At 29.4% G+C, this 22,362-nt stretch overlaps 1 protein-coding gene across 2 annotated transcripts in view; it reads left to right on the forward strand.

Moving 5' to 3' along the window:
- The first annotated feature begins 8,456 nt into the window (after positions 1 to 8,456).
- Positions 8,457 to 22,362, forward strand: part of LOC129938739 (nuclear transcription factor Y subunit gamma) — a 125,615-nt gene continuing 111,709 nt past the window's right edge. For both annotated transcript variants that reach the window (XM_056046465.1, XM_056046466.1), the window contains exon 1: positions 8,457 to 9,852. In XM_056046465.1, the coding sequence (XP_055902440.1) occupies positions 9,703 to 9,852 (150 nt within the window). In that variant the 5' untranslated portion in view covers positions 8,457 to 9,702. The remainder of the gene's footprint in view (positions 9,853 to 22,362) is intronic.

Here is a 22,362-nt window from a genome sequence, read left to right on the forward strand (position 1 = left end):
TAATTGCTTATAATGGTAAAATACACCTGTCAAATTACGCTTGTATCAATGTATCGGGACGTAGAATACTAGAATCAACCTTCTTACATCAGTTTACTACTAAGCGCTAGAAAGTTTCAACTGCCATGCACTTTTAAATGTAGGTTATTAAGGTGTGAAATAAGCCCCGCCGTCTTGTTTACATTTCAAATTAACTTCAAATTATTAAACTATTTATAGAACTCTTCTTTCTATGTAAGTTTTTAGATGGAAAAAGTTTAATTCTCACCAAGAACCTGTAACACAAAACTGAACGTATTTGTAATACAAGTGAATAGTTACAAGCCGCAAGTTTACTTGCAACAAGTACAACAGACTAACATTACAAGTCAAAAATTTTATGTTTTTAATCATTATGTAACACAAAGCTACAAGTTTCGAAAAAAATTATATCTTACTTGTAGAATAATCGATAAAATCTTGCAAGTGATTCAAAAATTTTTAGAGAAGATGCCTTTTATGAACAAAAGAAGACCTATTTTTACTCAATCGACATTTCAATAATTAATCTGTCATCATTTTTATGTGTTTTTTTTTTACAAATAAATAAAATAGTTTTTTGACAATATTCACAGATTCTGTAACTTGTATTTTTAATTTTGTCAAATCATTCCACGTTGTAATAGGTCTACTGAATAAAGAAATAAATTATGGAAAGTTTGCAAAACAAATTAGCATAATGTCCTTTTTAAATTCTGATATAAAAAGTGATAGTAATAGCTTTCAAAACTATAAGCGCAATGCTTACCTTTTTTGGAATGAGCACTTCTAAGTATATAATGCCTACACTTTAAAGTGCATTTGAGTTTATACAATTGTTAAGTTCCATATGAAATTATTGCAATCGGTCAAATGTTTCGAATTCAAAATAATGACTTTTATCAATTTTTCACTTTGACAAAGTAGACCCATTACAATAGCTTCCTATGTGGAGTTAAAAAAATACCAAACAAACTAAAATTTCCTTCAAACTTCAATATTTAAATATTTCCATACACACAATTTAAGCTTATCAGTCCGTAGCAGCTCATCATCACTGCCAACCTTTATAAAGCACGCGTTTTATATATCTTTGACCTCTATTCCGATTCGTCTCGACAGTTTCCATAACTACGCACTCATGATGGCCCTCGTTACAAGAAGACCTTCAATGAGGAGCATCTTAACAACCGAATGCTCTCTTTCGAGGAAAAAAAGAAACACAAAAACAGAAAAACTTGCAGTATCAGCTAGAATATGTTGGCCTGTAGGTATTTCCAATGCTTCCAAAAAATTATATACCATCAAAACATTAAAAAGAATTTTCACCCCCTTATAGCCCCATCATCATCATCATGCACAAAGCATAACCTTAAGAATCTCTTACGTATAGAGGCAAAAAGCAATTTTCATCATTCAACCAAAAAAGAAAATAAGAAGAAAAACCCAAAACGTACACCAAGCTGAAGAATAAAATCCGCCATCATCGCCCGACCTCACCGCGTTCTCCAACCTCTCGTAAAAACAACTCGCAAAGAAAAAGAAGATGTGAAAAAATCACAAGAAAAACAAGCATTCTACATGGAATTTAAGGACATTTAGCTCGGCTATGACGTAGTCAAAAAATATAATTCTGCCTCACCGCAGGCCTTCTTGTCTAGGATACGACCATATACGAGCAGGCGAAGGATATGCAAGTGAGCCAAAAAGAGAGGCACACACAAACAAAACGAGACAGAGAAGACCTAGAGTAAAAGCATTCTTGTGATGTATGAAAATAACACACTCCATACCATAAGTCGGTGTATTTTTAGTACACCCATAATCAATCTGGAACAATGGTCCATTTTATTCGGATGAGGATCCATTAACGTCATCAATTGAGGAGCAAGCGGCGGCGGCGGGATGGAAATGGAATTGTGTGTTTAAATAAATGCAAAAAAAACGTGCTTTCTTGGTGGCGCTATTTCCAGTGGAGCGTATTCGTATAGAGCACCAGCACAGTGTTTGCCCTCGTTAGCTGCTTTATGGTGGTACACCCCCTTTTTGTCTGCCAGTAGATTCATCATCACACAGTTCCACATATTCTCCTTTAAAAAGGAACTATATTTCCAATGGCTTATGATGATGATGATGGTGATGGTGGGCAAACTTCCAGGACGTCATAGTCATGTATGGTTTTGGGAAGCTCTACAAGGTTTTTTCAGTTTTTTTTTTTGTTTGTATTTTATTTTGGCCAACTGTAGTGACATCGACCACATGCGCAGAACAACCTTATTGATCTGTGTACATTGCTTCTCTCGCTCGCAGTTCAGAGCACTACTCAAAACTTATGCTGTTGATGTACCTAAATCGAGATAAAAGAGCGTGTCCTGTGGTTGATTTCAACAGTAAAAGAATCTATTTGTATACAGTATAGCTTTAGGGTTTTAGTTAACTTGAGATTTGCTTGTTGGCCAACAATCATGTTTGAAGAGGAATCCAACAAGTTGCATGAGTTGTGATTAGGGTGGTTAAGGAAGATTGTGCAACAAATGGGATGATTTTTAGAATGGACTATTTTGAGTTAAAAAAAAATTTGATGTATCAGATGGCACTTAAGTTGAATAATAAATTTGTCGAGCTTCATTACCTCATCCTTACTTGGACCCTTGAAATTACCAACATATTTTATCTTGTTGTTGGTTTGATGCCAGACAGTTTACGACTGTTGAGTCGAAGCCTTATGCCGGATGCATGCATAGATGCAAGAAAAAGAACTTTATGTCGAATACATTTTGCTCCTATAAGGCGGCATGCATGTGAATGGCTTGAAGGTGTCAACATAAGCTTTCACAAATATAGAAAAGCCAATTTTTCAATAGTGATATTATTTGTTACTTTCCATAATAGGTTATTGTAATGGGTCCGATTTGTCGAATTGAAAATTTTGACATGTCTCGACGTTTCAAGATCCCTAGAGTTGAAATAAAAGACTTTTAAAGAGATGTCGTTCGTACGATCGCAAAGTTTTTCTTCTTCGTCCATAGCTTAAACACCATAAGAGATATCGACTTCAAATAAATGTTGCTACACAGATAATAATGCAGAAAGATGCTTTCAAAACAATTGCGTGAATGTTTTTTTTTTAAATTAGAACCTAAAAAAAACAGTACTTATAGTTGGTTAAAATTGAATTTCGATTTTATTTCTTTTCAAAAACTTAAAATTAACTCTTAAACTTATTTCGCCTTAAAAAATATTGTTTTCAACATTCAGTTAAATTTTGCGAACAATAGAAATGACAGTGTTCTTATAAAAAATAAAAACCTAAACAAAAAAAATAATACAAATTCATGAAAATTAATTTTCGGTACATATATATTTTAAAAACTTTGAGATATTGGCTTTAAACTACTTTAATCTTTTAAAAAATATTGTTGTCAACATTCAGTAAAATTTTGGAAAAAATTTAATGGACAGTTTTTTTTACAAAAAATAAAAACTTAAAAGAAAATTTAGCAAAACTTCAAACTTCTTCAAACTTTTTTTTATTTTGCAGAAAATATTGTTTTCGATATTCAGTAGTTTTTATTTTATAAAAATTCAATAGTCTGTTTTTTCATAAAATCAACAAGAAATAGTACGCAAATTTGGTAAAAATTGATGTTCGGTTCCTGATATCTCTCAAATTAATTTCAATCATTCTATTTGTAAAAATTTAGGAAATTTAAAATTGGTAAAAATTTGTTTTCGACTAAAAATATATTTTCAAACTAAACTATTTCCTTATATGAAAAATTATATTGGTAAAATTTGTAAGAATAATTCAACTGACAACTTTTTTAACCCAACACGAACTCCTGCAAACTTTTAAGCAAGATAAATCGACAGACTGGATGGGAAGTTATCAGTGTGGGTCGCATCCCAACCTTTTTTTTTTTTTTTTTGAGTTTAAGAGGCAATCATTTAAAGTATGTTATTTCAGTCAACCTAGAACCGGATCCTAATTTTAGTCAAATTGAACATTTGATAGCAACTAAAAAACTGTGAAAGTAAGTTTTTTTTTAAAGGAAAACAAAAAGACCGGATTTGAACTCATAATTTTAAGCTTCCAATCGTACCCTTGAAACTTCCACCTTATTTTTTTTAAACCAAATTTGTATTTAATGAATTTTAAAAAGTTAATATATTTAGTACTACCGAAAATTGAGCTTTTTCCTATAGAAATTTTTAAGACGTTGTAAAATACAACCCACCCGACGGTTTTTTCAATTTTACGAAATATTAACAAAAATATTTTGCAAAGGGTATAACAATTGTGAATCTAGTATCTTTAAGTTTTCTCAATACATTTTGTTTTTATAACAAAATCTGAACTAATATTTGCAAAGGATTTCATGTTTTGTATAGGGTATTTTTTTCGAGGTATACAACTTTAAAACATATTACAACAAAGTAAATATTTCAAGTTGACATTAAATATAGTTTATTTTAAAGATAATCGTGTGGCATTGTACTCGTATTAACTTCCCATAGGAAGTTATTGTAATGGGTCCGATTTGCAAATTGAAAATTTTGAAATTTCTCGACGTTTCAAGGTCCCTAGAGTCGAAATAAAAGATTTTTAGAAAGATGTCTGTGCGTGCGTGTGTACGTACGTTCGTACGTCCGTACGTTCGCGACGTTTTTTCGTCTTCCATAGCTCAAGAGCCAGAAGAGATATATCGACTTCAAATAAATTTTGTTACACAGATAATAAGGCAGAAAGATGCAGAAAGGGCTCTCAAGAAAATTGCGTGGGTGGTTTTTTTTACCATAGCAGTTTGAAAAAAAGGTGAAAATTTTGGTTAACCCTAAATATCTTACACAACTTGAATTAAATTTTATATAATATATTGTAACGAGATATCAAAGAAGTATATTTTTGAAAAAAATCCATTTAACGGTTTTTTTATTAATCAAAAAAACTGAAAAAAAAATGTGTAACCTCCAAAATTTTGACACGAAAATATGATTATCATCTCCAAAAATATTTTGTGCATCGAAGAATAATGTTTTTGACATCTAATAAAATTTGAAAAAAATTCAATTGACAGTTTTTTTTATAAAAAATAAAAATCTAAAAAAAAACATTACTCAAAGTTGGTAAACATTGAATATAGATTCAAATATCTTTTCAAAAACTCCAAATTTAGGCTTCAAACTTATTTGATCTTTTAAGAAATAACGTTTTCAACATTCTAAAAATGCTGAAAAAAATCGAATTGACAGTTTTTTTTACAAAAAAAAAAAACTTAAAAATTAAAAATATTAGCTTCAAACTTATTTTATTTCACAGAAAATATTGTTTTCTATATTCAGCAATTTTTATATAAAAATCCAACAGTCCGTTGCTTATAAAAAATAAAATCTACAAAAAGTAGTACGCAAACTTTTAAACAAGACAAATCGACAGACGGGATGGGAAGTTATCAGTCTGGGTCGCATCCCAGCCTCTTTTTTAAATATGATTTCTAGCATTTGACCGCTAAGGCTGATTCGGACGGTGTCTAATCTGGAGTTCCAATTCTTAATTATTTTTTGCAAAGTTTGTGGCCGTGGTCGGTTTGATTTTATTTGGGTAGACTAGTGACCAATTACGGGTCTGTAACATTTTCTTCAATACCTCAATTGTTTCCCGAGCTTTGTGACATGTTCAGTAGTGATCATCATTCACTGTAATTTAAGTCAGTTTTTTTGTTGAAGAAACAATGTCTTAAAATATGCACTTGGAAATTATTATCACTCCAAATACGTCAGTTTTCTTTGCTGACATATTAATTCAAACAAGCAATGATCTTTATTATTAAACAAAATGTTTGCTTATGAAAAAAAATAACTATATTTTTCTAAATATTCACAGTTTGGAAGAGTTTTTGTATTCATGTTGTAATGTCAAACCAAACAAGAGGAGATCAAAAAGTTACCAACTTAAAGTTATTTACATACCTCAAAAAAATGAGCTGTTTGAACTGTCAATTGAACTTTTTTTTCTTAAATCTTACCAAATGTTAACAAGCATTTCTCCGTGATATACAATTGTTTTAAAGTCCTGTTATTTGTTGTTCTTCAAACTGTCGTTGTGAGTTGAACATAATTTTTGTTGGAATTTTTGACTTATAAAAAACTGTCGTTTGTTTTTTATTTTCTAAATTTATAATAATGTTATGTTATGTTATGCAAAGTTAATTAAAATTATACGGCTAATTTGAATAATATTACGTGTAACTTTTTAAGCTCAACCGAAATTTTTTAATTCTTCGAATTGAAAAACCACACTTACTTACTGATATTTTTTTTAAACAGAAAATTCTTGTTAATTTTCTATTGAAAGCTAGTGAAATTTGTCAAGTTGAAAATTTTGAAATATCTAGATGTTTCAAGGTCCTTAAAATTAAAATCAAGGATTCTTAAAGATATTTCTGTGTCTGCGTATGTACCTACGTACATTCTGACGTCCGTAAGTTAGGAATACCTTTTTTAGTCGGCCATAACTCAAGAACCAGCAGAGACATAGACTACAAATACATTTTTTATAGATGAAGAAACGACTTTGTAAAATGTTATGTCGGTATTTGCCTAAAAATTTTCAAAAAATTACATGATAGATTGATCCCAAATATCTCTTAAATCAACATTTTGTTTCGACTTCAATTCAAGTTATAATGATTTAAAATAAAATTAAAATAAAATGAAATAATAAAAAATTAAATATTGACTTTGATTTTATTTCAATTTAATTAAATGCTAGAAAAATTAAATATTTTTTATGAAACTTAGGAACCTAAATATCCATCCTAATTTGGATGCTCATGTATCCAAAGAGTATGTTCAAAAATAATTTCTGTATAATAAAATTAAAGTAAAAAGTTCGATTTTAAAAACTTAAATGCCATTTAAATTTTCAAAATAAATTTAATTTTCAAACATTCGCAGAGCGGTTTTTTAACATTAATTTTTTTATATAAATATTTTAATTTGAGCTTGAAATAATGTTTCCTATGCAGTTATTAAGAAGTTATTTTAGTTTTGTAAACAAATAATGAATCGTTTTCAAGATATCCAATATGACAAAAAAAAATTTTAAAAATAAAAAATTAAAAAAAATACATTTTTGATTGTCAAACATTATTGTTGATACCTTAATAAGCAATGTGTTTATAGCTTAAGGAAAGTTATCACATCCATATAATTTGTATCAAGTTGTCAACTTCATTAATTGCCTTCTTCACTTTTGTTTTCTGTTTACGTCTCTCTATTTGATTTAACACTATAACAGATAAAGATAAAGTCTTTTAAAAAAGTTATCCTATAAAACAAAATAAATCGCTTGTTTCTTTTAACAATTATTAACACAGTGCAGGAAAAAAATTTATTAAGATCGGTGTTTTAGTTCTTTGAAAAAGTAAAAACAAAATAACGGTTTTATGGGTGGAACCCTTCTGGATCAATAAAAAAATATTTTTTATATAATTGATGATAGTAAAATTTTGAAATAATATTTATTAAAAATCTGTCGGTTCGTTTTTGAGAAAATTCGAATTTTGGCTTTTTGGCTCTCATTTTTAGTCTAAGAAAAAATAAATAAAAAACACCTCACGTGAATCGGTTTAAAACCTTAATTCCAAAATTTTAAGTCAATTTACACAATTGTTCGGGCTAGAGGGTGGGACAGCCAGACAGAGAGACGGAAAAATAGGGGGACTAAGTTTTTTTCGACTTCTCTTAAATCGTAATATCATGCTGGATAAAATCTCAGGTTAGAAGTTTTTTACGAATGCAATGCTTGCCTTATTTTTTCTATGTGTCGCAATTAAAAAATACAACTTAAGATCTACAAAAATTGAATTTCGAGTCAGAAGGTGGTGTTTAAAAATATTATTGGGCATTTTTAAGGGCAAGAATGGGTCTTATGCCAGCTTCTTTTGCATTGTCTTATTTTCTGTCTTTTTTGTTTTTAGGAATTATTTCCATTAACAAACAAAATTATGTATTACAGCTTCTTATCAGCTCAGTATGTATGAAATTATGGGAGATTTGATTACTGTTTAATACAAGCAACAAACTTTTATTCACCTCTGTTTCCTGTTTTCAACTTCACATCAAACCTTCCTACCCGACCCTATTCAGTTCATACTTCTCCACATAGTTATCTTCAAACTCTCATCACCTTGCTGCTTCTGTTACCTGGTTACTCTTCGTATCTATAACTTTGTTTATTTCCACAATTCAACTGTCAAATGTTGTTTACCTCAAATGCATAACCAAAAACCCTACAGATTACGAGAACCTGGAACGAAACAAGGGGAAATAAGTAATTATCCTTCCCGCGCACCGTATACAATGTAACACTCACACAAAATCTGCCCTTAGAAGTTCTCAAAGTTTTTCACTTCTTCCAGTCGAAGTAAGGGCATAGAGTCGTTCGGTCTATTCATCCAGTTAAGTTGTACGAAACGAAAGTTAAGAGGTTTTAGTTCTTCTTTCTTCAATTCGGAGGACATTTTTATTCAAGTGCGAGTATTTCCGGTGTTTTTATTTTCCATTTAAAACCTAATGAATTCAAGTTACTTAACGGAACGAAAAATGTTAAAAATAATTCCAAAATCTTAATCCACACACAAAGAATCGAAGAGCGATGGGTCAACGTTTTTTTCCGAAAATGTTATTCCTTCAAAAATATTTCCAGACTTCATGCATTTGAGAGTGAAGAAGAATATTTTTGCAAACTTCCAGCAGTTTGACTGGAATTAAATCCAAACAACAGCATTGGAAGTGATTTCTTTTTGTTTGTATTTCAGAGCAAACCCTCTCCCCCCCCATAAAAAAAAAGATTTCTCTTTGTGATTGTGTTGGTACCTATTTTCTAAGTGAGTGTCAAGTGTATACATATAGTGTTTTGGGGGATGCTGATGCGAATAGTATAGTCAAAGATTCTCACGTGTGATTTCGTGAATAACGTTCGAATCGCTGTCACCTACTGCAGATGCCAGAGTTCCGCAGTCACGGCAAAACCGTTAACCGTTAAATCGAAGCAATTTCAAGCAATCTCCTTCCCGAGTGGAAAATCGAAATAAATTCAATTCAATATTATTTTGTGTGTTTTGTGTAAGTCTATTCGAAAGAGAAAGAAAATTGAAATTCACATAAATTCGTGCCACAGGATGATGAAAAGGAAAAAGAAAGGAAGGCCCATTTTGTAGATAGAATTATACCGGTATCCCACGTTAATCCCAAAAATAATTGAATCTCAATCCTCGTGCAAATTAAATCAACGACACAGGCTATCCTTACATAACTTGTGTGATTTTTTCCTACTTCGTCGTCGTCTATTCAAAATCTTCACAAAACCATCGCAAAAGAATACATGTTGAAAAATAAAAAGAAGGGAAGAAAAAACTCACCCGAAAAATAGCGAGTATAGTATCAACATCCCTACGGTCGGTATTCGGTGTATCCTGGCGCACATCTTTGTTGTTCTTCTCGTTGTAGTTCTAGTCCTCGTCCTCGTAGTAGACGTCGTCGTCGTCATCGTAGTTGTTGTCTTCGAAAAGCAACCACTGCTGCAGTGTCCCAGAGTGTAGTTCCAACAGAAGTGCTTTTTTCAGTGTCTCTGTGAGTCTTGTGTGAGCGTGTGTGTCCTTAAATCGAAAAAGAAAGGAGATGCCTTTCGGCAGGAAATCACCCCTAGAGGCATTAGCTCTTCCTGGCGTTATACTTGCCTACAAGTATAGCCAATTTCGGCAGAGAAGACGTGAGGCAGCAAGTCGACGTGTTACTGAAAGGGAACTATCAGCGTTACATCATAAAATCGTAAGTTTTATTTCATCTTTTATAGTTGTATCTTTATTTTTTGTTCTCTTGGGATTCTTGTGTTGCCCAACTTTCTGTGGAGATACAAGTGCACCATTAATGATGACAGTGGAGGCGACTCGAAGGCAGCAGCGGTGGCATGTGGGATGTATCTTTATTTCATATCCATGTTAAAGCCACACCACACTACACAGAATGTCTGCCAGGCTTAAGTGAGGATATCCCTGTTGAAGGTTGCTGAAAATGGGTGACAGAGCCTTCTTTTTGGGTTAAATTTTTAATGGACATCCCCTGCCCTTATTATCCTGTGGGACCATCTTGAAGTAATGTTAATGGATATACTTCTCAACTACCAGTCGAAATCTATTCCTATTCATGGTCTATTGATGGTTGTAATGATGATGATTATCCAAAATGATGGGTTATTCTATTTCACATTAGGAGTGGGTTCTGTGGCGTATACGTAATTTTTTTTTTTTTTTTTGATTTTCTCTTTCTCTTAGAGGCAATGTGTGTTTGAGGAAATATCGAACGTGCCGTATTCAGATATGCAAAAAAAAGATTGTTTACAATCAGAAATGAAATGTAAAAGAGGAAAAATAATGTCAAAGGACGACGACGACGACGACTACAACGATTCTGATGCTGATGATGATGATGATTTATAATAAAAAGCGAGGGAAAAGCAATTTTGTTGATGTAGGTTCTTTAAAAAAAAAAAGGAAAAACACAAAAAACTCACTGAAAAGTATCTCATTTCAAATTTTCCTTTTAGAACTTCTTTGGGGGAATGATATGGTTTGTTTTTGTAGTAAGTTTTTTGTGTTTCTATACTTGTTTTTCATTTTCTCTCTTTTTTTGAGAAAACAAGATTGAATAAGAAAACAGAAAACAAATTATTTCTTTCCATCTAAACATTGGGGAGTTGATGAGTATTTTTAATTCAAGGATGTTTTTTTCTACACAAAATTACTTCATATGTATCCAAAAACTAGTGGGAGAGAAATGAAAAGGTTCTTCTTCTTTGAATTCTCAGATAAGGAGGGCTTTCCTTTGAGAGTTGGAAAATATCAACGGTTTTTTGTTTTTGCTGCATGATTTAAGTTGCTGATTTAATTTCATGTTTCATAGGCATTTTATGTTTGTAAAACATATTTGAAATGTAAAATTATTTCATTTAATTGCTTGAATACATAGATACTAAACAAACATGATTCTTCATACAAATAGGATGTTGGATAAATGTGTTTAACTATAAAACTTATTTCACAACTTTTAAGTAAACTAATTTTTTTAAATGTTTTATAATTTGCTTGCACGTTATTTCAATCTTAACCAAATATTTTTTTTTTTCTAAAAGTTGATCATATCATATTTTGATAAAAAAATTAAAACTTTTTTTAGGAAAGCGAAACGTTCTTGAAGTTTATACAAATATAAGAACAAAATTTTCTTGCATTTATTTTATGAAACGATTAATTTATTACTAATAGATGGAATTCACATGATAGAATTTATCAAAAACAATTTTTGTTCAGTTGGAATGTTAACACCTTATAAAAATGAAATGAAATAAATCTTCAAAACTGGAATAATTTGTTGTTAAAAAATAAATAAATTGGGTTGTGCAACAGGCCGTTGAGAACTTGGGCCTAGTAACTTACAAGTACAACTTTCAACCATTCCTGTGTGCGAGTACTGTTGTCATAGATGGAGGAGACCTACAGTTTTAAGTCGAATGGCTAATTTGAGAAAGCACTTTTCATGACAATTACTCTTGGAGAATTTGTCAATTCCTCTCAAGAGACAGTACCCGTGAAAAAAACTTCAGATGTCACAGGTAGGAATTGAACCCAAGATCTCTGGCATGATAGTGCAACGCACTAACCATTATGCCAAGGGAACTACAATAATTTGATGTTACACCTTCGAAAAATATAGGCTCAAAAAAATAAAATGTATGACTGGGTTGCAAAAACTTGCTCATGTATCTAAAGAGATTGTTTTAATTGATTTACTAAATTTATTTTACCAAAATAGTTAGATAGCTTTTTTTTAATTAATTTTTCATATATCAAATTTTTAAATGTTGACTTAAAAATCTTTTTAGCAAGAATTTATTTAGTCCTTATAAATAAACATTTTAAATTTGAATTTCGTTTTAAAAATGATGACCCCATTCTGAAATTTACAATTTAAATAAAAATTAATATCGTTTTAAAATTCCAAAAAAAAAAAACAATAATGAAATTTTTGACTATCAAATATTATTGGTAAAGCTTAAGCAATTTTGTAGACAAAAATTATTATAATCGGGTCAATAGTTTTGAAAAAAACTTAAAAACAAAACAACGGTTCGAACCAATGGTTTGGGCTGTAGGTGCCAGGGCAGACGCACTTTACTTCTCTTCCATCACTCAAAACTTGTCTAACAGTTCCTATGTGTCCCAAGTAATGATGATGTCTAATATTAAAAAAAAAAGAGGCTGGGATGCGACCCACACTGATAACTTCCCATCCCGTCTGTCGATTTGTCTTGCTTAAAAGTTTGTCTTTATGTACTCGTATCAATTTTTACCAAATTTGAGTACTCTTTTTGTAGATTTTATTTTTTATATGAAAAAACGGACTGTTGGATTTTTATATAAAAATTACTGAATATCGAAAACAATATTTTCTGTGAAATAAAATAAATTTCAAGAAAATATTTTTAAGTTTTGAAAAGCTATTTGAGTCGAAAGTAAATTTTTACGAAGTTTTAGTATTGTTTTTATTTTAGAGTTTTATTTTTTGTAAAAAAAACTGTCAATTCGATTTTTTAAAAATTTTACCAACAATATTTCTTATGAGATAAAATTACTTTAAAGCCAATACTTAAAATTTTTAAAGAGATATTTGAGTCGAAAATCAATTTTTACCAACTTTTATAATTTTTTTTTTAGGTTTTAATTTTTTGTAAAAAAACTGTCAATTCGATTTTTTTCAAACTTTAACTGAATGTTGACAACAAGATTTTTTAAAAGATAAAAGTAAATAAAAGTCAATATCTTAAAGTTTTGAAAAGATATTTGAGTCGAAAATCAATTTTTACCAACTTTTATAATTTTTTTTTTAGGTTTTTATTTTATGTAAAAAAACTGTCAATTCGATTTTTTTCAAACTTTAATTGTATGTTGAAAACAAAATTTTTTGAAAGATAAAAGTAAATTAAAGCCAATATCTCAAAGTTTTGAAAAGATATTCGAGTCGAAAATCAATTTTTACCAACTTTTATAAATTTTTTTTTTAGGTTTTTATTTTTTGTAAAAAAAACTGTCAATTCGATTTTTCTCAAAATTTTTCAGAATGTTGAAAACAATATTTCTTATAAGATAAAATAAGTTTGAAGCCTAAATTTAATGTTTTTGAAAAGATGTTTGAATCGATATTCAATTTTTACGAACTTTGAGTAATGTTTTTTTTAGATTTTTATTTTTTATAAAAAAACTGTCAATTAGATTTTTCTCAAAATTTTATCAGATGTCAAAAACATTATTCTGCGTTGCACAAAATTGTTTTAGAGATAAAATCATATTTCAGTCGTAAAATTTTGGAGGTGACAAATTTTTTTTTTCAGTTTTATTGATTTAAAAAAAAAAAACCGTTATATTGATTTTTTTCAAAAAATATATCTGTTTGGTATCACGTTACAATCTATTATATAAAATTTAATTCAAGTCTCTAGCGTTTTTGGTTCGTAAGATATTTAGGGTTAACCAAAATTTTCACCATTTTTTCAAACTGCTATAGTAAAAAAACCACCCACGCAATTTTCTTGAGAGCCCTTTCTGCATCTTTCTGCCTTATTATCTGTATAACAAAATTTATTTGAAGTCGATATCTCTTCTTGTTCTTGAGCTATGGACAACGAAAAAAACGTCGCGAACGTACGGACGTACGGACGTACGGACCTACGGACGTACGGACGTACGGACTTTGAGTAATGTTTTTTTTAGATTTTTATTTTTTATAAAAAAACTGTCAATTAGATTTTTCTCAAAATTTTATCAGATGTCAAAAACATTATTCTGCGTTGCACAAAATTGTTTTAGAGATAAAATCATATTTCAGTCGTAAAATTTTGGAGGTGACAAATTTTTTTTTTCAGTTTTATTGATTTAAAAAAAAAAACCGTTATATTGATTTTTTTCAAAAAATATATCTGTTTGGTATCACGTTACAATCTATTATATAAAATTTAATTCAAGTCTCTAGCGTTTTTGGTTCGTAAGATATTTAGGGTTAACCAAAATTTTCACCATTTTTTCAAACTGCTATAGTAAAAAAACCACCCACGCAATTTTCTTGAGAGCCCTTTCTGCATCTTTCTGCCTTATTATCTGTATAACAAAATTTATTTGAAGTCGATATCTCTTCTTGTTCTTGAGCTATGGACAACGAAAAAAACGTCGCGAACGTACGGACGTACGGACGTACGGACCTACGGACGTACGGACGTACAAACGTACGTACACACGCACGCACAGACATCTTTCTAAAAATCTTTTATTTCGACTCTAGGGACCTTGAAACGTCGAGAAATGTCAAAATTTTCAATTTGACAAATCGGACCCATTACAATAACTTCCTATGGGAAGTTAATAATCCACTAAATTAGTGTTTTATAGAAATAATTTGTTAGTAAAAAATGTTTTTCGTTCAAGCTTATTTCAGAAACTTCAAAACTAATTTCAAAAATTGAGTTTCTCAACTGAAACTGGTTGTTCTGGTCCAAAAAATTCTGTAATATTAGCACACCAAATCTTATTTGCTTTTCCGAAAGAAAATGTTTTGTTTTGAAATCAAAGTTTCACCACTTCGTATTTGAATTGCACTATTTAAAGAATTAAAAAAAAAACAGAGCATGTTTTCAATCCTAAAGTTAAAAATTAGAATGAAGTACATTCCGATTTTGCAAGGCAAATATCTCTATTAAAATTTAAATCCTTTTTGTATCTCACTTAATATTTCAAAAATTTCCCATTTTTTAATCTTCATTTTAACTTTTGAAAAAGAACCATAAATTTATGAAGTCATGGATTTAAAATTAACTGTAGGTGCCGACTTTGAAATAAAACTTTGATTTACATATCTGTCGGATAAAAGTAAAAAGTATATTCACTTTTATTCCAGACAACGAATATATTTTTTCCAACTTACCATGGCATTATTAAGATGATGGACTTGTTATCATGACAAATAACTTACTTTTAAAACTTTTATCATTGTTCTGCTTTAAAGCTGGAGAATTAAAGAGAGGGAATACAAATAAAGAAAATCAACGAAATAACTTCAAAAATATTTCATAGTGTCGCTTATTGAATAAAAAAAAGAGGCTGGGATGCGACCCACACTGATAACTTCCCATCCCGTCTGTCGATTTGTCTTGCTTAAAAGCTTGTCTATATGTACTCGTATCAATTTTTACCAAATTTGCGTACTATTTTTTGTAGATTTTAAATTTTATGAAAAAGGGACTGTTGGATTGTTATATAAAAACTACTGAATATCGAAAACAATATTTTCTGTGATATAAAATAAGTTTGAAGCCAATATTTTTAATTTTTGAGAAGCTATTTGAGTCTAAAGTAAATTTTTACAAGGCTTTAGTATTGTTTTTTTTTAGAGTTTTATTTTTTGTAAGAAAACTGTCAATTCGATTTTTTTTTTAAATTTAACCGAATGTTGAAAACAATATTTCTTAATAATAAAATTAGTTTGAAGCTAATATTTCAAATTTTTGAAAAGATATTTGAGTCAAGAATCAATTTTTACCAACTTTTGTTAATTTTTTTTAGAATTTAAATTTTTTGTACAAAAACTTTCAATTCGATTTTTTTCAAAATTTTACTGAATGTTGACAACAATATTTTTTGAAAGATAAAAGTAAATTAAAGCCCATATCTCAAAGTTTTGAATAGATATTTGAGTTGAAATCAACCAACTCTTTTACCAATTTTTATTCATTTTTTTTAGATTTTTTTTTTTGTAAAAAAAACTGTAAATTCCATTTTTCTAAACATTTTTCAGAAGCTTGAAAACTATGTTTTTATAAGATAAAATAAGTTTCAAGCCTAAATTTCAAGGTTTCGAAAATATATTTAAATCGATATTCAATTTTTACCAACTTTGAGTAGTGTTTATTTTAGGTTTTTATTTTTTATAAAAAAAACTGTCTATTCGATTTTACTCAAAATTTTATCAGGTGTCAAAAAACATTTTTCTTCGTTGCACAAAATTGTTTTGGAGATGAAATCGTATTTCAGTCGTAAACTTTTGGAGGTGACAATTTTTTTTCTTCAGTTTTTTTGATTTATAAAAAAACCGTTTTATGGTAAAAAAACCGTCCTTGCATTTTTCTTGAGAGCGCTTTCTGCATCTTTCTGTCTTATTATCTGTATAACAAAATTTATTTCAAATCGTTATCTCTTTTGGTTCTTGAGCTATGGCCAACGATAAAAACGTCGCGAACGTACGTACACACGAACGCACAGACATCTTTCTACAAATCTTTTATTTCGACTCTAGGGACCTTGAAATGTCGAGAAATGTCAAACTTTTCAGTTTGACGAATCGGACCTATTACAATAACTTCCAATGGGAAGTTAAAAAGAGGCTGGGATACGACCCACATTTATAACTTCGCATCCCGTCCGTCGATTTGTCTTGCATAAAAGTTTGAAGGTTTTCGCGTTTTGTTAAAAAAGTTATCAGTTAAATTATTCTTAAAAATTTAAAAATAACCAACAATATTTTTCGTATAATTAAATAGTTTAGTTTGAAAATAGATTTTTAGTCGAAAACAAATGTTTACCAATTCAAGCAGCATTTCTTAAAATTTTACAAATTGGATGAATGAAATTAAATTGAGTGATATCAAGAACCGAACATAAATTTTTACCAAATTTGCGTACTATTTCTTGTAGATTTTATTTTTTTATGAAAAAACCGACTGTAGGATTAAAAATAAAACTTCTAAATATCGAAACCAATATTTTCTGTGAAATAAAACAAAGTTTGAAGACAATATTTTTAATATTTCAAAAGCTATTTGACTCAAAAATAAATGTTTACGAAGTTTTTGTATTAGGTTTTTATTTTTTGTAAAAAAAAACTGTCAATTCAATTTTTTTTTTAAATTTTACAGAATGTTGAAAACAATATTTTTTATAAGATAAAATACGTTTGAAGCCATAATCTCAAGTTTTTAAAAAGATATTTGAGTCAAAATTTCAATTTTTACCAACTTGTTTTTCTAAGGATTTTATTTTTTATAAAAAATTTTACCAGATGTTAAAAAGGTTTCTTTTCGTTGCACAAAATTGTTTTGAAGATGAATTTATTTCTTATTCTTAAAATTTTTGAGGTGACAATTTTGTTTTTTAAGTTTTTTTGATTTATAAAAAAACTGTTAACTGGATTTGTTTGGAAAAATTTACTGGTTTGGTATTACGTTACAATATATAATATGAAATTTAATTCAAGCCTAGCGTCATGGATGCATGAGATATTCAGTGAAATCCCTTTGTGCATCTTTCTGCATTATTATCTGTATAACTAAATTTATTTGAAGTTGATATCTCTTCGAGTTCTTGAGCTATGGCAACGACGAAAAAACGTCGCGAACGTACGGACGAACGAACATACGTATACAACCACGCACAGTTATCTTTCTAAAAATCTTTTATTTTGAATCTAGGGACCTTGAAACGTCGAGAAAAGTCAATTTGAAAAATCGAACCCATTACAATAACTTCCTATGGGAAGCTGAGAATAGGCATTGCTTAAAATTGACCTCATTTAATTTTTTTTAAAGTGCAAGAAAGTCAATTTTTGAATTTTCAAGTGAAATAAAACTTGTCCTTATTTTACTACACCAAATCGTCCTCCAAGATTGTGCTACTTAACAACACTTGACAATTTCTACTTTGAACAACGGTCTTTGCTCTACAGCGCCTTTGAATACGAAATAATCTAATTTCTCTATGTATGTTATGAAAACGTTATTACTGCTATCAACACAAGAAAAGAGTTAAGGACATTTGTCTTTAATTTTGGGATATTCCGAAGAGAAAAACCGTAAAATATACTTAAACAATTATTTTTGTTTTCATTTTTGTTGATGACTTTTGTATTATGTAGTAAAAACTAACAATAGCAAACAGAAGAGAAAGAAGATATTTATTAGCCCTGCTACCATTTATTTCTATTTAAGACTGTTATAATTTTATGATTAACAAATAACATAGAACTTTTTCACATATAATCTCATTTATTGGTATCATTTTACGATGTAGTAAACTGTGTTGCGTTGATCTGCGCGTATCCTGAAATAGAAGAAAATTGTCGCTCTTAAAAATGTTTCTAAAGCCATAAAACTACTTCACCAAAATTTCAACTACTACCCAAAAAAAAAAACACTTTCAATCATCGAAAAAAGCAAATTGTATCTTATAGTCTTTTGTTTTTAATGCATATTGAGTAAATTCATGGAAATTGCATTTTGATATTAAGGTCAATCGTGATGTTATCTGGTCATATAACTCTGGCTCTATAAACCCATCAAGTTTTATGTATAACAAACTTAACGATCCCTAATTTCGGTAGGGGATATTTTTAAATTTTATAGTTTTTATAGGACCGCCCAATACGACGATGACGACGCGACCTAAGAAGCGTACATTGTACTTCAGTGTGATGGTATGTGTCATCTATTTTCTATTAGTTCGGTTCTTAATAACAACTGACATAAAACAAACTTGAACCTGATGGTCTTTTCTTGAATAAGAAAATGAAGAAAAAAACAAGCTCCAACAATTTCGCAACTACCCTCGGAAAATGCCACCCAACCGACCGACACAATCAGCCTTGATATTGGTTATATGCTCAGTTCATAGTCGAAAGCAATTTAGTTTTTTTTTTTATAAAAGGACAGTACCCGAGCAGAGGAGGAGAATTAAAACAAACTTACCCTTCCTTAATGCCTTGAACCTCTGAAGACTGTATGGGAGGTACATATAGTTCTATGGGGGGTACTCTATATTATATTATAGACCTTTCTGATTTATTACTAGGTAGGTATATAATATAAAGCTACCCTTCCTCTATCTATCTACATACATACCTATGTACATCAGTTTAGCCTTGAAGTTGGTTGTGCATTTGTATGACTTAATCAGGATAACCTTCGAACCAAGTGTAAGGACAAAATGTCAGATCAAGATTGGAAAATACGTCTGAGAAGTCCTCAACTCACATGAGTTCAATATGCACAGAACAATATTTTTTTTTTTGAGTCATCAAGTCAGGCTACTCGTAGATCTATATACATACGAGGATGTATGTGTATAATATCAAGATAAGAGGGTTAAAGCCTTTTTGCAAAAAGACTCAAACGTGACTGCGTGTTTTTGTTTTGTTTCTCTGTGATGGCTTTATGGCTATTTGCAAGGATAAAACTCATTTGGGAAATATTTTTGTATGCGAAATGCGTGTTATTTGGATTAGTTAGGCCTCGAAGAGATTTTTAAGATAACAAAAAAAAAGGAAAGAAAAACATTTCAACTAAAAGAAATATAAAAACTCGAATCAGAACAGAGAAAGCTAAAAAAAGTCCAACACAAAATACTTAGAAATTGCTTCTGAAATCAACCCGAACCATCAAAAAGGAGAAAAGTTTTTTATTTGTAAAAGTCGATTTTCCTGTCCGAATCTGGAATGAGTAATTTACAACAACAGTCGATTCCAGTTAAATGGGGAAGCATTTGGGTAACGTCGTTAATCATAAAAAAAGGTTTTGCTTTTTGTTTTCTAGAAAAGAAAATTGGAGAAGCATGTCACAGTTTATCAATCTTTTCACATTATTTTAAATATTTATAGCTTTTGTTAAAGCTGACACCTTTAAGACATTAAAATATTTCCAAAAAAGTAAACACTCAATTTATTAATGTTTTATTTTATTTAACGAAAGTTCTAAGATATTTTAAACTTTCCATAGGAAGTAAGAGTCTGAATAAAAGATTTTAAGAATCTGTGTTTGCGAATGTACGAATGTTTGGACGTCTGTACGTTGGGGAGCTTTTTTTGTCGTCCCTCTCTCAAAGTGTTACTGATTATATTGCAGAAGTATGCAGAAAGGACTCTCAAAAAATGAACCCAAAATACCAAACGAACCAATTACGCTAGCAACTTGAATTAAATTGTATTTATTGGTATATTGTGACGTGATACCAACCAAGTATATCTTTTGAAAAAAATCCAATTAACGGTTTTTTTTACAAATCAAAAAAAATATAAGAAAAATATTTGCCACCTCGAAAATTTTACGAATAAAAAATGATTTTATCTCCAATATAATTTTGAGCAACGAAAAATAAAGTTTTAAATATCTGGTAAAATTTGGAGCAAAATCAATTTCAACGTTTCTTTTATAAAAAATAAAAACCTAAAAGAAACATTACTCAAAGTTGTTAAATATTGAATTTCGACTCAAATATCTTTTCAAAAAATTTGATATTATGGTTTCCAACTTATTTGATCTTATAAGAAATATCGTTTTCAACCTTCGGTAAAATCTTGGGAAAAATCGAATTGACAGTCTTTTAACAAAAAATTAAAAACCCAAAAATTAATTAACAAAAGAAGGTAACAATTGGTTTTTGACTTAAATATCCTTTCAAAACTTTGATATTTTGGCTTGAATCTAATTTTACCTTATGAAAAATATTCGTCTGCACATTCGGTACAATTTTTTGAAAAATCGAATTGAAAGTTATTTAACAAAAAATAGAAACCTAAAAAAAGCATTTATAAAAGTTCGTAAAAATTGATTTTGGGCTAAAATGTCTTTTCAAAAATTAAAAATATTGGTTTCAAACTTAAGTTATCTCACATAAAATATTGTTTTCGACATTCAGTGAATTGTTGATAAAAATCCAACAGTCCGTTTTTTTTTTTCATACAAAAATAAAATCTACAAAAAACAGTACGAACATTTGGTAAAAATGATGTTCGGTTCTCGATATCACGTGAACAAGAAAAGGTAATGACTTCAAATTAATTTTATTCATCCAATTTGTACTTGTTTATATAAGAAATAAAAACTTTTGAGAAATGGTACTAAAATTTGTAAAATTGGTTGACGACTTAAAACTCTCGTTAACAAAAAAAGAATGTGGAAACCAAACTTTTATCATATGCAAAACATTGTTATTAATTTTTAATTTTTTTAGAAAAATCAATTGACAACTTTTTTAACAAAACACGAAAACCTACAAACCTTCCCAACAAGAAAAATCGACAGACAGGATGGGAAGTTATCAGTGTGGGTCGCATCCAAGCCTATTTTTTTTTAAATCCAAATTAAAATGTTCTCATTTTTTATAATTTTACAGAAAAAATGATTGAAATCGGTTAATTAATTTCTGAGAAAATTTAAAAACAAAACGACGGTTTCAGTAAGTTTAAACAAAAAGGAGAGAACATTTAATAAAAACCTATCGGTTTGAGTTTTCGATTTTGACCGAAAAATTTGTATTATGTCTACCGCTATTTTTGATCTTAAGAATTTGATCAAAAAAAGCCTAAGGCGAATCTGTTTGCAACCAATCGAACCAATGGTTTGGGCTGTTGGGGCTAGAACAGATAGACATACTATTAATTTAAACCGTACATTCTGTCAAACACTTTATACACTAAATTAATGTATAATTTTACTTTTGATATAAAGGATCTACATTAATTGCAAGTATTGTATTTAAAAACAAATTCAATGGCAGAGAATGCAAAAACTTGGGTCTGGTCATTCCGTCGTCAGTTAGTCAGTTAGTTCTCCTACACCATTGATACTATTGAATTCAGATGTGAACATTAAGATCTTAAGACCAAAAACAGTAAAAGTCCCAAAAATTCAAATTTTCTCAAAATCAGGTTTGTAGATTTGTAAGAAATTTTTTCTAAAATGTGTTTCCTCAATGTTAGCTTCTTTAAAAATTAGTAATATATTTTTGCTTAACCAACACTTTGAGGGGGTTTAAATTCATTTAAAAGTATAAATAAATATATTTGCCAGTATTTCTACAGCTTATAAAAACAGGGTCAACAATTTTTCGGTTTTAAAAGTGAAGCTAAAAAAAACCTAAAAAACAATCCATTTTTAATGAACAATTCCTCGATTGCTTAATAATCCCATATAGAAAATAACAAGAATTTATTTTGAATAATATTACGATACTTTAAATGACAGCTGTCAATCACTTCGTTCAAGCAACTTCAAACCATTAAATAAATGACCCTATACATATCAATAATAGGATAATTTAAAATACAAATTTCCCCAACATTTTTTTTATAAATTTCCGAAAGTATTTTTTAAAGTTTTTGTTTATTTTTGTAAAAAAAAATCTTTGAATTAATGTTTCCAAGATGTCTACAATGTTTGAGTTTATATTTATTTTGTTGATTTTTTAAAAA

The sequence above is a fragment of the Eupeodes corollae genome, chromosome 1 (assembly GCF_945859685.1).
Source record: "Eupeodes corollae chromosome 1, idEupCoro1.1, whole genome shotgun sequence".
In the NCBI taxonomy this organism is placed as follows: Eukaryota; Metazoa; Arthropoda; class Insecta; order Diptera; family Syrphidae; genus Eupeodes; species Eupeodes corollae.